Source organism: Euphorbia lathyris, chromosome 9, assembly GCF_963576675.1.
Source record: "Euphorbia lathyris chromosome 9, ddEupLath1.1, whole genome shotgun sequence".
NCBI lineage: Eukaryota > Viridiplantae > Streptophyta > Magnoliopsida > Malpighiales > Euphorbiaceae > Euphorbia > Euphorbia lathyris.
The window spans coordinates 62,252,572-62,264,380 of NC_088918.1; the positions used below are offsets into that span (position 1 = coordinate 62,252,572).

Sequence of the window (11,809 nt, forward strand, 5' to 3'; positions counted from 1 at the left end):
AGAAAAACAAAAATACATATACTTCATGGAAATCAAATTCCGTAGAAAAGCAACTGCAATCGAATCTTCATCATTTAGGTCCTTCCGAACATTCGGATCTGAGTCCTTTCTTTTATTGCAACCACATAGATATATTGATCCACGTATAAAATAAATCGTTTCCGCTCTTGCTAAATCCAAAAAAGGTATAAATAGCAGAATAATCGAGAGAAGATGCAATTCAAACGGATAAAAGAAATCCAATAAAATATATAAACACTGATTAAAAAAAATATAATAAAAAATAGTCTATCCTTTACTATCACCATTCTTATCCATTAAATTTAGAAAAAGGGTTAATCTCATGGACATCACCATCCATTCAACCACAGATCATAAAATAATTGATTCTATTCGGTTGGTCTGAATAAAATAAAAAAACCTTAGACAAGTGTTAAGCAAGTAGAACATTATAAAACTAGGAGAAGGTTCTTATCTTCCAGAAAGTTCCAGCAAATTCTTTGTAAATAAATAATAAATCCAAAGATGCAAGCCAGGTGTCCTAAACTTAAATGTGGCATCCACGTGTAACATAGTACATTATACGTCAAAACTTTTAGTCAGTTTTACAAATATTTTAAAAGTTTTGGTGCTTAAATATATCAACTCTTATTCTTCACTGTTCATTCACCTGATCCATCTTTCCAAACACCCAAATCTCTGAGCCAAAAATTGTTTTTGGATTTTTGTTTGTTCTCTCTCAGGGCATGGCGATCAATGGCAACAAAAGCCAGGAAGTTAAGCTGAAAATGGAGGAATGTATAGATACCATGCTATACGTGTGCGGCTATCTTCCTGGAGTTTCACAAGAGAAATCGTCCATACTCACTCCGGTGCCTGTACTGGTTCACCATGGTGATTCGTGGAAGGACGTTTGTGGCGGAGGCTGTGGGTTTGCTATGGCCATTTCAGGTTGCTTTTTTCTTATCTTTGATTTTATTTCTGTTTTAAGTTGCTAAGTAAAAGGAATTGGAATTGTGTATTTCTATTTGTCCAGTGTATACTTTAGTTATAGTTTTGACTTCAGGATTACTTTGTTGTTTATGCCTATTGTTTCATGAGCCTGCTATTTGTATAAGATTTTGTTCCAGTAAACCTTGCAATTCTAGGTGACATTAGTTATGTGATCAAAGTGCTTTACATTAAGAACATTTTCAAATTACAGAAGGTAATCATTTGTTAGATTTATATGTGCAAATGAAATGTGGAAACTTCTCTTCCAATTTGTTGTTAATTATTTTTGCTATATAATTGTTTATGCTTATGGTTACTCAACTACCTGTAACTAGGATCCGGAAAGCTTATGACATTGGGTTCCACGGATGAAGAAGGCCAAAGCTATTTGACTGCTGGAAAGCATGGGGTAATGCAATGAACTTCTGATTAGTGAATACTTTGATGAAATTTTCTGTTTGAATTGATTTTACATCTTTTTTCTGCTACACATTGTTCAGGAGATACCAGAGCCTTTTCCTCTGCCAGATGAGGCTTGCTCTGTGAAGGCCGCTGCTGGCTGGTCTCATTGTGCATCAGTAACAGGTGACTGTTTTATTCCCATTTATTTCTGCTTTCAATTTTGATAGCATGTTCTCTGAAGGAAAATGAAGAAAACTCAGCATTGAGCCTTTTTTCACCTTTGTGCGTTAATGAAATTTTCCATTTGTAGAATTGATGGTACTGTGGCTAAATTATTGTTGGATTTGACATTTTTTGTTAGGAGTAGTTACAAGATTTGGAGATTTCTTCGAACATTGTTGATATGCAGGGAAGTATAGTGTAATTTCTCTTCATTGTGCTTATCAGAATGTGTTCTTTTCTGTGCCAATTCTAAAAGAAAATCTGTCTTCCTCCAATTCAACCTCGATTTGTTTCTTTAGTGATTGCCTCTTTTCGGTATCGTGTCTAAATTTCCATATACACATCTCAATAAGGTCTTGTGAATGCTCAATATGCAGAGACAGGAGAAGTGTACACATGGGGTTGGAAAGAGTGTGTTCCCTCTATGAAATTCCTTAATAATTCAACAGCTTCGGGAAGCGTCCGAACGGATACTGCTGGAACACTAAATGCATTGCTGGTGGAACAAGGTTAGCTCTGTTGAGGCCTTTGCATTTGTTAGCAAACCCTCTTTCTTCTATATGAATGTCACAGAGGTTATTATTCCTCAGTAAGCCCAAGGGCCCAGGGGTCACTTTCTCAGGCTGGAGAGGAAATTCTGAAGAAACGAAAAGCATCAGTTGCTAGAGAAGACTCTGAAACTTCATCACCTGGAGATGATTTTTTCACACACTCACCTTCTCTTGTAGCACCAGGTCCTGGAGTGAAAGTCACCAGCGTCGCTGCTGGTGGACGCCACACTTTAGCGCTTTCAGGTAGATTGAATGCTTCTCGGGTCACGACCTTGTACATTTCAGGTGTAGTGTAGTATCCTCCATAGTTAGGCTATATAGTTGTGTATAGGTTATATGAACGAAGTAGGTTGTATGAAGTACGAAGCTACTGGAAGAATTTTGATGTATGGCAAGACACATGATGCATCATGTTTTTAACATAAAGTTTCAGATATGGGACAGGTATGGGGTTGGGGCTATGGAGGCGAAGGACAGCTCGGTTTGGGATCGCGGATAAAAATGGTGTCTTCACCTCATCTCATTCCCTGCATTGATGCATGTGCTTCTGGGAAAGATAGGTCGCTGATGGTCCATCAAGGAAGCATGAAATCATCAGCTCAAGCTTCTAAACTTCCCGGAAGTTATGTGAAGGAAATTGCTTGTGGTGGTCGGCATAGTGCAGTAGTTACAGGTAAGCATTCAATGCCTTGTTATTTGGCCCTGATGAAACTATTCAAGCTCCTGCACAAATCCCCTGGAATTATTGGCCATTCAAGTACATTCTCATAGCTTCTTTGATGAATTCTTGATTGAATTTACTGGACTTGGTTGGCAAATAAGCTGAGTTGCACTAATCAGACCTCGATCGCGATGTAGATACCGGAGCATTACTTACATTTGGATGGGGACTCTATGGACAGGTAAGCTATTGCTTCTATTTGGTGGCTCCAATTTTTGTTGCATGCTAGAAGGTCCATAAGGGCAGGTGGCTTAGGCTCTTCTGTTTCTTAACAAGTCCTGGAGTCATCCATATATGAAAAAGTAGCTAATTTACATTGTGATCCAGTGTGGACAAGGGAACACAAATGATGTGCTGAGACCTGCTTGTGTTCCTTCTTTATTGGGATATGAAGTAGAAAAAATTGCTGCTGGACTGTGGCATACTGTGTGTATTACTGCTGATGGTGGTGTCTATGCCTTTGGAGGGAACCAGTTTGGACAACTGGGGACTGGGGCTGACCAGGCTCAGGTAAATTCCATAACTTTGTATAGTAGTAACGTTCAGGTTCGTTAGCGTTACGCTCTTGCTAGGAACTCTCAAGCACTTCTTCTTTCGAGATTATATGACATTGGGAACTACGCTCCAACGTCCAAGCATACCGAATGGCTAGTCTCTAAACTATTTGTCTTTACTTTTTTACTTTTATGTGGCAATATGATAAGCTTTAGAATCCATATTTGTCTCAGTTTGAGGGATATACTGACTGAAGTTGGCTAGTTTAAATGGTTTTGGGATCAATTCTTGTATGCATGATACTTCATATATATGCGCCCTTTCGGTTTTCGGTGTTTCATTGCTTTCGGTTGACTTGATGAAAGAAACATCTTGTTTTGCTGTAATTTACTAAACATGTTATTAATACTTCCTCTCCAGACTCGGCCAAGGAAATTGGATGCTTCGAGTTTGGAAAGTAAACATGCAAAAATAGTATCTTGTGGAGCTCGGCATAGTGTCATTCTGACAGGTAAAGTTGAGAATCCTTGAAGCAAGGAACCAAAACTGATAGTTAAAGCTCAATCATATATCTCTGACAATTAGATAACGTCATTAAATTCTCTGTGTTGTTTGTTTGTACATGTAGAAGATGACCAAGTATATAGCTGGGGATGGAACAAGTACGGACAGGTATGGGTCTTGAATTCCTGAACCTGCAATTCTGATGTGCTAGTAAGTAATAATGTGCTTCTGTCAACATTTTGGTGTAGCTCGGCTTGGGCGATTCAATAGACCGCAACATCCCGTCTCAAGTTTCAACTGAAGGATATGTACCAAAAAATGTGGCATGCGGCTGGTGGCACACGCTACTGTTGGCTGATGCACCACATTGAACACAATATTTGGTTGATGGTTAACCAAAGTTGAAAGTTTTGTTGCTAGGATACTGATGTTTCCCCCCTAACATGTCATCCTCTTTATGCTCAACGTATGCTCCCCTTAGCATGGTGTGTTTTTTTTTAGGTAAACAGTTTATTATCTTTTTTGTTTTTATGTTTTTTACTTATGTTGTTGCACTTCTGTTAATGTATTTTAAGCTTTTTAAAGTTTTGTTGTAGTCAAATCTTGTAAAGTTTTTCATTTTATTTTTTTTGTTACTGTTATAATGTCAATGTGTGTGTGAATAGCATTAAATAGCTTTTTTTTTATGGTTTACAGTATGCTGTAGTGAGTAGACATTTGGGGATATTGGGTTTCAACTTTTGTTTTATCTTTTGTTCTCTGCTTGGCGTTTTTACAATTCCGGTGATCGGTTTTGCATTATCATCGTGTGATCAATTTCCGGTGATCGTTGGAAGAGCAAGAAGCAAAATCTGAGTATCAAGCAATCTCTTAATTAGCTCTTTAGATTGCTTCAACATTGTGTTCAATAAATTACCAATCAATACATATTGAAGAGTTTGTCATTCTCTTTGTTAGAAGCTAAAAGAGAATATCATTTCTACGCTCTACATAGAAATGTATGAGCAACTTAGAGATATCTTCACTAGCCTTAAATAGAGTTTGGGTAAATTTTGTTCATACCCAATATTTGTGATCGAGCTTGAGGGGAGTATTACAATTATAATGTGAATGTGTGTGAATAGTTGTGTGAGAATAGCATAGATGTCATAATTATAGGATTTAGATTTTATATATTTGATATAATTGTTGTTTGAAAGGTTCAATATAATAATTAAATAACAGTCAAACTTTCATTTTTAAATTTTCGATAACATAAAGATAAAATTGACATTGTTTGAAAACATTAGCAATAAATTTGTACCATTTCATATATGAAGGTTAAATCTCTAATTTTTCAAAAACATTAATTTATCAATAGACTTATTCAGAAAGTCCGATACGTGAGTCAAATAATTGTCAAACCACTCCGTTCAAATTTTCATTAGATAGGAGTAAAATTAAAATTGGTCAAATATTAGAAGTAAAGGTTAAATCTACACTTCCCCAGAAGCATTAAGATCAAACTTGACCCTTATCTCAATTGTTTTTAAAAATATACAAACTGACTAGTGTAATAGTAATAATAGGAGGTTAGCCATCCTTCTTACATTTCATTGCATGAGAAACTAGAGTTTGTATGCAATCATTAATTATACATTGTAGTGTTTAGTCGGAGGATAGTAGTATCACACAATGACATGGAAGTATAAAGTCTTGCCAGTTTTTGGTTAATCCCTCCATAAAGCTGAATAAAGCATCAAATCCTACTTGAAATGGGTTTTCTTTTGCGTTGCAAAAGCTGCACCAGAGGCCAGAATATATCGAGTCTATGGAACCCGTCTGAAACCTGTGAAAATTTGAACACGTCACAACAATGCTCGTAATTTCTGACGAAAAAGTCAAGCCAGAAAACAATATATTTACCTCTGACGAAAAAGTCAAGCCAGAAAACAATATATTTACCTCGACAATATACCGAGCCCATGTGTTACCCGATCGACTCTCCTGTACACCCTTCAAGATGGTTAAATGCAATCCATGGATTATGTCAGCAACCTCTAAGAAGACACCATCGTCATTACAAAGTACCTGTCAAATGTTCGTTCGACTTCAAGTTGTTAGGGGCGAAAGCAATAAATTCTTTAGCAAAAATAAGACAACTCTGACAAGGCAAACCTCAATGAGCATGCAGCCAGGATAGCCAAGATCTTCCACAACTATAGGGCACTGAAGGAACTCATTACCAAATTCTATAGCCCTGCTTGTACCATTTGCTGAACCATCAAGCTGTGAAGCATCATTTAAACAAGTTCAAACATGGCAAACATGAAATGACATGCGTAATGCGCAAGCTGAAGGTACAAATTTTAGCTCAGTTTCCCAACTTTTTCTTTTTTAAAGTGGGGTGCGCTATGTATTTAATTTCTATAACATACAGAGTAGGTCGGTAAGTGGTAAGTGCTTATCAGAATCAATCATAATGGAAGGTAAATTACCATGATTGATTCTGATAAGATTTATGGATACGGATACGAATATGAGATATTTTCCTTGAAAAGGTTTTGTTATCTTTGAAATCTAGAATATATTGGTGATGAAAGTATTTTTGGACTATCTTGAGATGTCTACCATATAACAATTAGTCTAAGTGCATTCATTTGATGTGCTTGATAGCACTTCGGTTACATGTAAAACCAGCAGGAGAGCAATTGTCACAGAGAACAGAAAACGAAGATTAATGGATCCTCGGCGTACCTTTTGAGGGGCACATTGTCTCAACTTTTCAGCTTGGTCAGCAACACTTCTTAAGTACACCATGTGGTTTACAGTACGGTCTAAGAGACTATCAATGCTACACTGGATTTTATAAAACGAACATCAAGATATTAACAAAATGAATAAAACGGTATTTGATAAAGAAATAACAGCTAATGATTACGTAATGGTATTTACTTTTGCACCATTTGGAACAAGCTCCCTCAATTCTTTTACACGATCTTGGATCAGCTGTCTATCCCTTGGTCTTGGCTTCTGATTATCACCTGGTTTTGCCCTTCTTTTGCTGGTATTCGAGGTCTTGCATCCTTTGAGCGGTTTCATGTCGTCAGAGTCTCCACTCTGTTGTTCTTTCCTTAACATTGTGTTCATCATGCTTTCAAAACTGTCTGGAGTACTGTTAGCAGTTCTGACATCAGTACTTTCAGAAGTCAGCTGGCTCCATGGTATAGAATCATAGCTTGGCGGGGAACTTGAATTTGACCTTTTGTGAGGTTTAGGCCACGCGGTAAGACTCCCTGAAAAGCTATTACATGATACAAAATTCTTGGATATGCTGTAACTATTATCTACACTGGTGTTGTTATCTATACTGGTGTTGGCTTTGGCAACCACGTCTTCCAACAGATATCCAGCATCAGGTCCTCTTGCAAACCAGGAGAGCTCAGTTCGTTCAGTAGGACTTTTGTTGGTGTTAGGAGCATCCTTGGCCAAGAAAGTTGAGTCCCAGAATATTTCATTTGGTTGTTTCTCAGTTGTTGGTCGAGTTGCCTTGTGCAACTCACTTTCCTCTGTAAGTCGAAGGCAACTGTTTCTAATGCCATTACTTATATCACTATCACCCTTGCCTATAGACATTTCTCCTGGCAAACTGTCAATGGGATAAGAGTTCATGATTTGGTTGAAGGATTCTCCGCAGAATCCCCCACTGTAGTCATAAAAGTCGGAAGATGTATGTAGCTCTTCCATCAGAGATGACAGGTCCAACAGCTTGCTCTCTGTGGACGGAACATCAACCATATTTTCTGTTCCATAGTTAAAAGCTTCTGGAAAGTTATGAAAAGCAGGCATAGACGCATCTTGAACAGTTAATAGCATAACATCTCGATTTGTAACAAACGGATAGTCACTTTCTAACTCAAAAGCACTGACAGGTTCTAATGGTTCCAAATTTTCAGTTTTCACAGATGTGAGCACAGTGGAAAGTTGTGCATCTGAGTTTTCAATGGGATAAGATTCAAATGATGATGACAGCTGAGCTTCAGACCCCTCCAAGGAGAGAGGCATTGTATTCCACTGAACACTGTGAAGAGAAGTGAGTTCACTTTTGACAGATACTATTATATTGATATCTTCAGAAACCTGCAAGGTTGGAAACAAAATTATAAGCCAATAAGCCACGCACGATAAGAGCTTGAATGTAATTAAAAAATTTGGGTAATAGGTCTGTTTATGTGGGCTATTATGACAACTTGGAAAGAACAAGATACTCATAAGAGAAAAGATCCAAAATTTACAAAAATCCATGTTTGTAATCGACAACCATGCCCAAGCACATGGTAAGATGTGCATATATGCTACTGGATGGGACTGAGTTAGTGAAATGCATACATGAGCAGATACTAGATTGCATTCACTACTTCAAGCCTCTGTATAACATTTTTACTTTGTTAACAGGGAAACAAAGTGCATATAATATTACTAGTTGTTTATATCAATTTGATCAGTAGACTGCTTTATTGGTTGTGAACTAATTAAGAAGTAAAACTCTGTCAACTATGAATTTTGGTACAATAATATGCAATCCAAAGTATGAAACCACTAAAACAGCAAACGTGAGCAGTGAGAACAAAGAGTGCACCTCTTCCAATGATCCAAGTTGCAAAACTCCATGTGGAAGCACAGGTATCAGCAAAATAGTCTGCAAAAGTTAACATGGTGACCAATATGTGAAATGTTAACCAACTATATTTCAAGAACCCTCATTGACATTTGTGCACAAGTAACCAATAAGGTGTTATACATCGGGCACAGATGCACTTGAAGCCACAAAATGTAATATGATCCACTGTGTAATAGAAGAACCAAGTTACCTTGATACCTGAAGCAAACTGAAGTAGCCATTCATCCGGACACTGGCAATGAAAAGAATAGCATTTCATGAGGCTTCAACTTCACTATTTTTCGAACTTATTATTCATATTTTATGGTCATGAATTACCTCGACTGCACCAGTGAAAATGTCATTTAAGGAAACCCAAGAATGATCCCTTGTAGATGCCACTTTGCCAACAACCCTGAATTTTTTTTGCAATTCATTATCTAAAAACCATATTTTGCATGACAACTGCTTTGAATGCTAGTGTCCTTCTAAGCAATATAGCAGTCGTGAGAAGTGAATAAAAAAAATGGCATGACAGCATTTTCTTTTAAGCCTGTGAAGTATCCAATTTTACTATCTAACATGATGGAATCAATTGAGAATATATATATATATATATAAGTTGAAACCAAGCACTGGTTTGTACCCCTCTCCCAAGGCGTATTGGAGACATGACATGTCTGCCGCCAAAAGTCCAATAGAATAATCCTCTGAGTTACCACTGGAAATATTTGTTTCGAAGTCTGGAGAGATGATATAGCTTGCATCTTTGCAGCAAACATCATCTGATACAGTTTCCTCAAATTTTCTTGTTGTTGGATAATTGAAGTACCCATCTTCCCAGCTCAAAATCCTGCCACAAAAAATCTGTATCATATGCTAGATATGACCAATTTTAACATTCCCAAAAGACACTGGAAAAAATGTACTAGATATGACAATAATTCCATAAATATAAAAGATACTATCTATGAACTTATCAGCCAATTACTACAGGAATGGGCTACACATACTTTTAAGGGGTTTCCATGTCTTAGATCGACATGAACTGGCCAGAGGAGGAGGGAAGGGTCCTGAATGCATATGCAGAAATATATTTATTTATACTAGTAAAGACTTGGATAAGGTTTTACTTCTATCATGTAGTTTGCTATCGATCATATAATTGAAGATTAATCTAGTGGGCACAGTTTAAGATATCTAGCAGTTGGCAACTTAACATCACCGTTTGAATTTCACCAACAGCAATCCCTCCTCTCCCATACTCACAAAACAAGTTCTACAAAATGTAGGTCTCAACAAGAAACAAATCACAATATTATAGAATGTGGAAAAAGTCTCCATTTCATTATGAGACTAGAAAATGATTCCGTTCAATCCAAGATCATCCTAAATCAAGAAAGTCTCACTTTCAATTTAGAGGCACGGTAGGCTGTTCAGATACAGCCAGCAGCCACTCCACTCCCTACCTTTTCTCTAGATATCATCATCCACAACACATAAAAAGAGCCATTACCGAGGGAATCCTTATCTCATTATCTCCAGTTTAAAAACTAATGGATATACAACCTAAAAAGGCCTTATACGAAACTGAGATATTTAGAAGTAGAGATTAAGGTGTTCAATTTCTTATAGAACACAAATATGTACACTTTTGGGTATATTTAAGCAGATAGATATATGATGAGGGAACAACTTACACTGGGTTTCCATGCCTAAGCTTCCACAGTACAGCATAATTCCAAGCGGAATTACTGCATAGACTTTTCAATAGTTGCCTTAAAGCAGTAGTTCCCATTCGTTGACTTTGAAGAAATACGACAAATCTCTAATACATATAACAAACTCTGACCAAAATTACATCAATTAAAATATTTCACTAACTGCCCCGATAAGAACCTCTTCCAGCTTGTTTTATTCGCAAACCAGCCCTTCGTTTTATCGGTGGCCCGGTTGAATTAAGTTCCATTGCTAATATGAATCTCCTCAAATCTCAACAACAAGCAGACCTCAGGACCGAAAGTTCAATAGGAAATTTATAATCTTATAGAACTGAACAAGGCACAATACAGTGTTGAAGCTCGATTGATTTTAAGGATCAATTGGTGTAAATAATCCATAAAAACCAACTCCAACGAGAGAAATTAAGGTCTTAAATGGACACTGTGTATTCTGCCAAGCTAAAGTATATGATTTAATTCTAGAACTGAATAGTAAATTCAACTTTAATTCGTATTTAGTTCGGGATTGAAACAACAACAAGCAGACCTCAAGAATTGGTGTTGCGGTTCATTCACTTCCACTGCAAGTCAACAAAGCATAGCAGATGAAGATCAGATAATTGCAGATTATTAAGGAATCTCTAAGCAGAAATGGAAGTTAATAACATCAGATTTTGGAGTTAGGAAAAGAAATTAAAACCTTCCATTTTCTTGGCAGCCAAACAGTGAAAAGTTATGTAAAAGGAGAATCAAAATCAACAGAAAAGGATTCAGTGATTTTTGCTTACCTAGAAGAATACAGAGTGAAAGAAAGTTTAGAGAGATAGGCAATGTTCGAATTCGTGGGATTCCATTATCAAGAGATTGATAAGGAGAAAGATTGGAAGGAAGCCTTTCCACTCTTCAACATGCATATAGCTCATAGGAGCCTTCCTCATTACCTTTGCCACCGGTAACCGGTCATGTTTCTCTCTTTTTGGTCATGTTTCTTTTTTTTTTTTTCTTTTTTTTTAATTTGCTATTACAGCCTCTGACTACTTATACTTAGACCTGTTCTTTATTACTTAATTTCAGTAACAATCAGTTCAGTTCAGTTCAGTAGTAATCAGTTCAGTTCAATTCAGTATTCAGTTTCAGTATTCAATAATTTATCATTATTTATTATAATTATTATATATTATTATATATTATTATTATTTATATATAATTTATTATTATTATCATTATTTATTTATAATTTCAGCAATTTATTATAATTATTATAATTTATTATATATTAATTTATCTATTTTCATTATAATTATATTTATATATAATTTATGCTTTGTCATTATATATATTATCATTATTTATTATAATTATAATTATTTGGTGCAACTTATTTGCAAATTTTGCGAAAAGTAAATAAATATTATATTAATACGTTTACATTACAATGCTCTAAAAAATTAACTGGCTCAACTACCTTAATATCTCAAATAGTGCAATTTTATCCCTAATATTAGAAGCCAATAGCAATTTTACCCTTAACATTGATAAATTGAGTCAAGATTTTGTATTC

The 11,809-nt window shown here is 36.1% G+C and overlaps 2 protein-coding genes across 6 annotated transcripts; one reads left to right on the forward strand and one right to left on the reverse strand.

Annotated features, from left to right (window-relative positions):
• Window positions 1–637: 637 nt before the first annotated feature.
• On the forward strand, window positions 638–4,538 carry LOC136205333 (ultraviolet-B receptor UVR8-like). 4 transcript variants are annotated; one of them, XM_065995877.1, is made up of 11 exons: window positions 638–951; window positions 1,329–1,402; window positions 1,494–1,578; window positions 1,995–2,126; window positions 2,208–2,411; window positions 2,602–2,925; window positions 3,027–3,070; window positions 3,217–3,399; window positions 3,805–3,895; window positions 4,013–4,056; window positions 4,137–4,538. In XM_065995877.1, exons 1-11 carry the CDS (start codon window positions 747–749, stop codon window positions 4,257–4,259), a joined length of 1,509 nt encoding a protein of 502 aa, XP_065851949.1. In that variant the 5' UTR covers window positions 638–746; the 3' UTR covers window positions 4,260–4,538. The 4 variants fall into 4 exon arrangements, 3 of the variants coding, with proteins under 3 accessions (XP_065851949.1, XP_065851950.1, XP_065851951.1); XM_065995878.1 differs by having other exon boundaries at window positions 4,016–4,056; XM_065995879.1 differs by having other exon boundaries at window positions 2,602–2,841.
• An 840-nt stretch (window positions 4,539–5,378) lies between these two features.
• LOC136205856 (transcription factor LHW-like) lies at window positions 5,379–11,193 on the reverse strand. 2 transcript variants are annotated; one of them, XM_065996683.1, is made up of 11 exons: window positions 11,037–11,193; window positions 10,228–10,829; window positions 9,174–9,380; window positions 8,867–8,942; window positions 8,739–8,780; window positions 8,507–8,566; window positions 6,823–8,007; window positions 6,625–6,726; window positions 6,046–6,156; window positions 5,833–5,958; window positions 5,379–5,716 (listed from the first exon to the last, which is right to left on the reverse strand). In XM_065996683.1, exons 2-11 carry the CDS (start codon window positions 10,323–10,325, stop codon window positions 5,627–5,629), a joined length of 2,097 nt encoding a protein of 698 aa, XP_065852755.1. In that variant the 5' UTR covers window positions 10,326–10,829; window positions 11,037–11,193; the 3' UTR covers window positions 5,379–5,626. The 2 variants fall into 2 exon arrangements, with proteins under 2 accessions (XP_065852755.1, XP_065852756.1); XM_065996684.1 differs by having other exon boundaries at window positions 10,949–11,102.
• Window positions 11,194–11,809: the final 616 nt, after the last annotated feature.

Coding starts and splice junctions, on each gene's coding strand:
- LOC136205856 (XM_065996683.1), bottom strand. CDS start 10,325: ATGGGAACTACTGCTTTAAGGCAACTATTGAAAAGTCTATGCAGTAAT. Junction 6,727..6,822: donor TTGTTCCAAATGGTGCAAAA/GTAAATACCATT, acceptor TATAAAATCCAG/TGTAGCATTGATAGTCTCTT. Junction 5,959..6,045: donor CTGGCTGCATGCTCATTGAG/GTTTGCCTTGTC, acceptor AACATTTGACAG/GTACTTTGTAATGACGATGG.
- LOC136205333 (XM_065995877.1), top strand. CDS start 747: ATGGCGATCAATGGCAACAAAAGCCAGGAAGTTAAGCTGAAAATGGAG. Junction 1,403..1,493: donor TGACTGCTGGAAAGCATGGG/GTAATGCAATGA, acceptor CACATTGTTCAG/GAGATACCAGAGCCTTTTCC. Junction 3,400..3,804: donor CTGGGGCTGACCAGGCTCAG/GTAAATTCCATA, acceptor CTTCCTCTCCAG/ACTCGGCCAAGGAAATTGGA.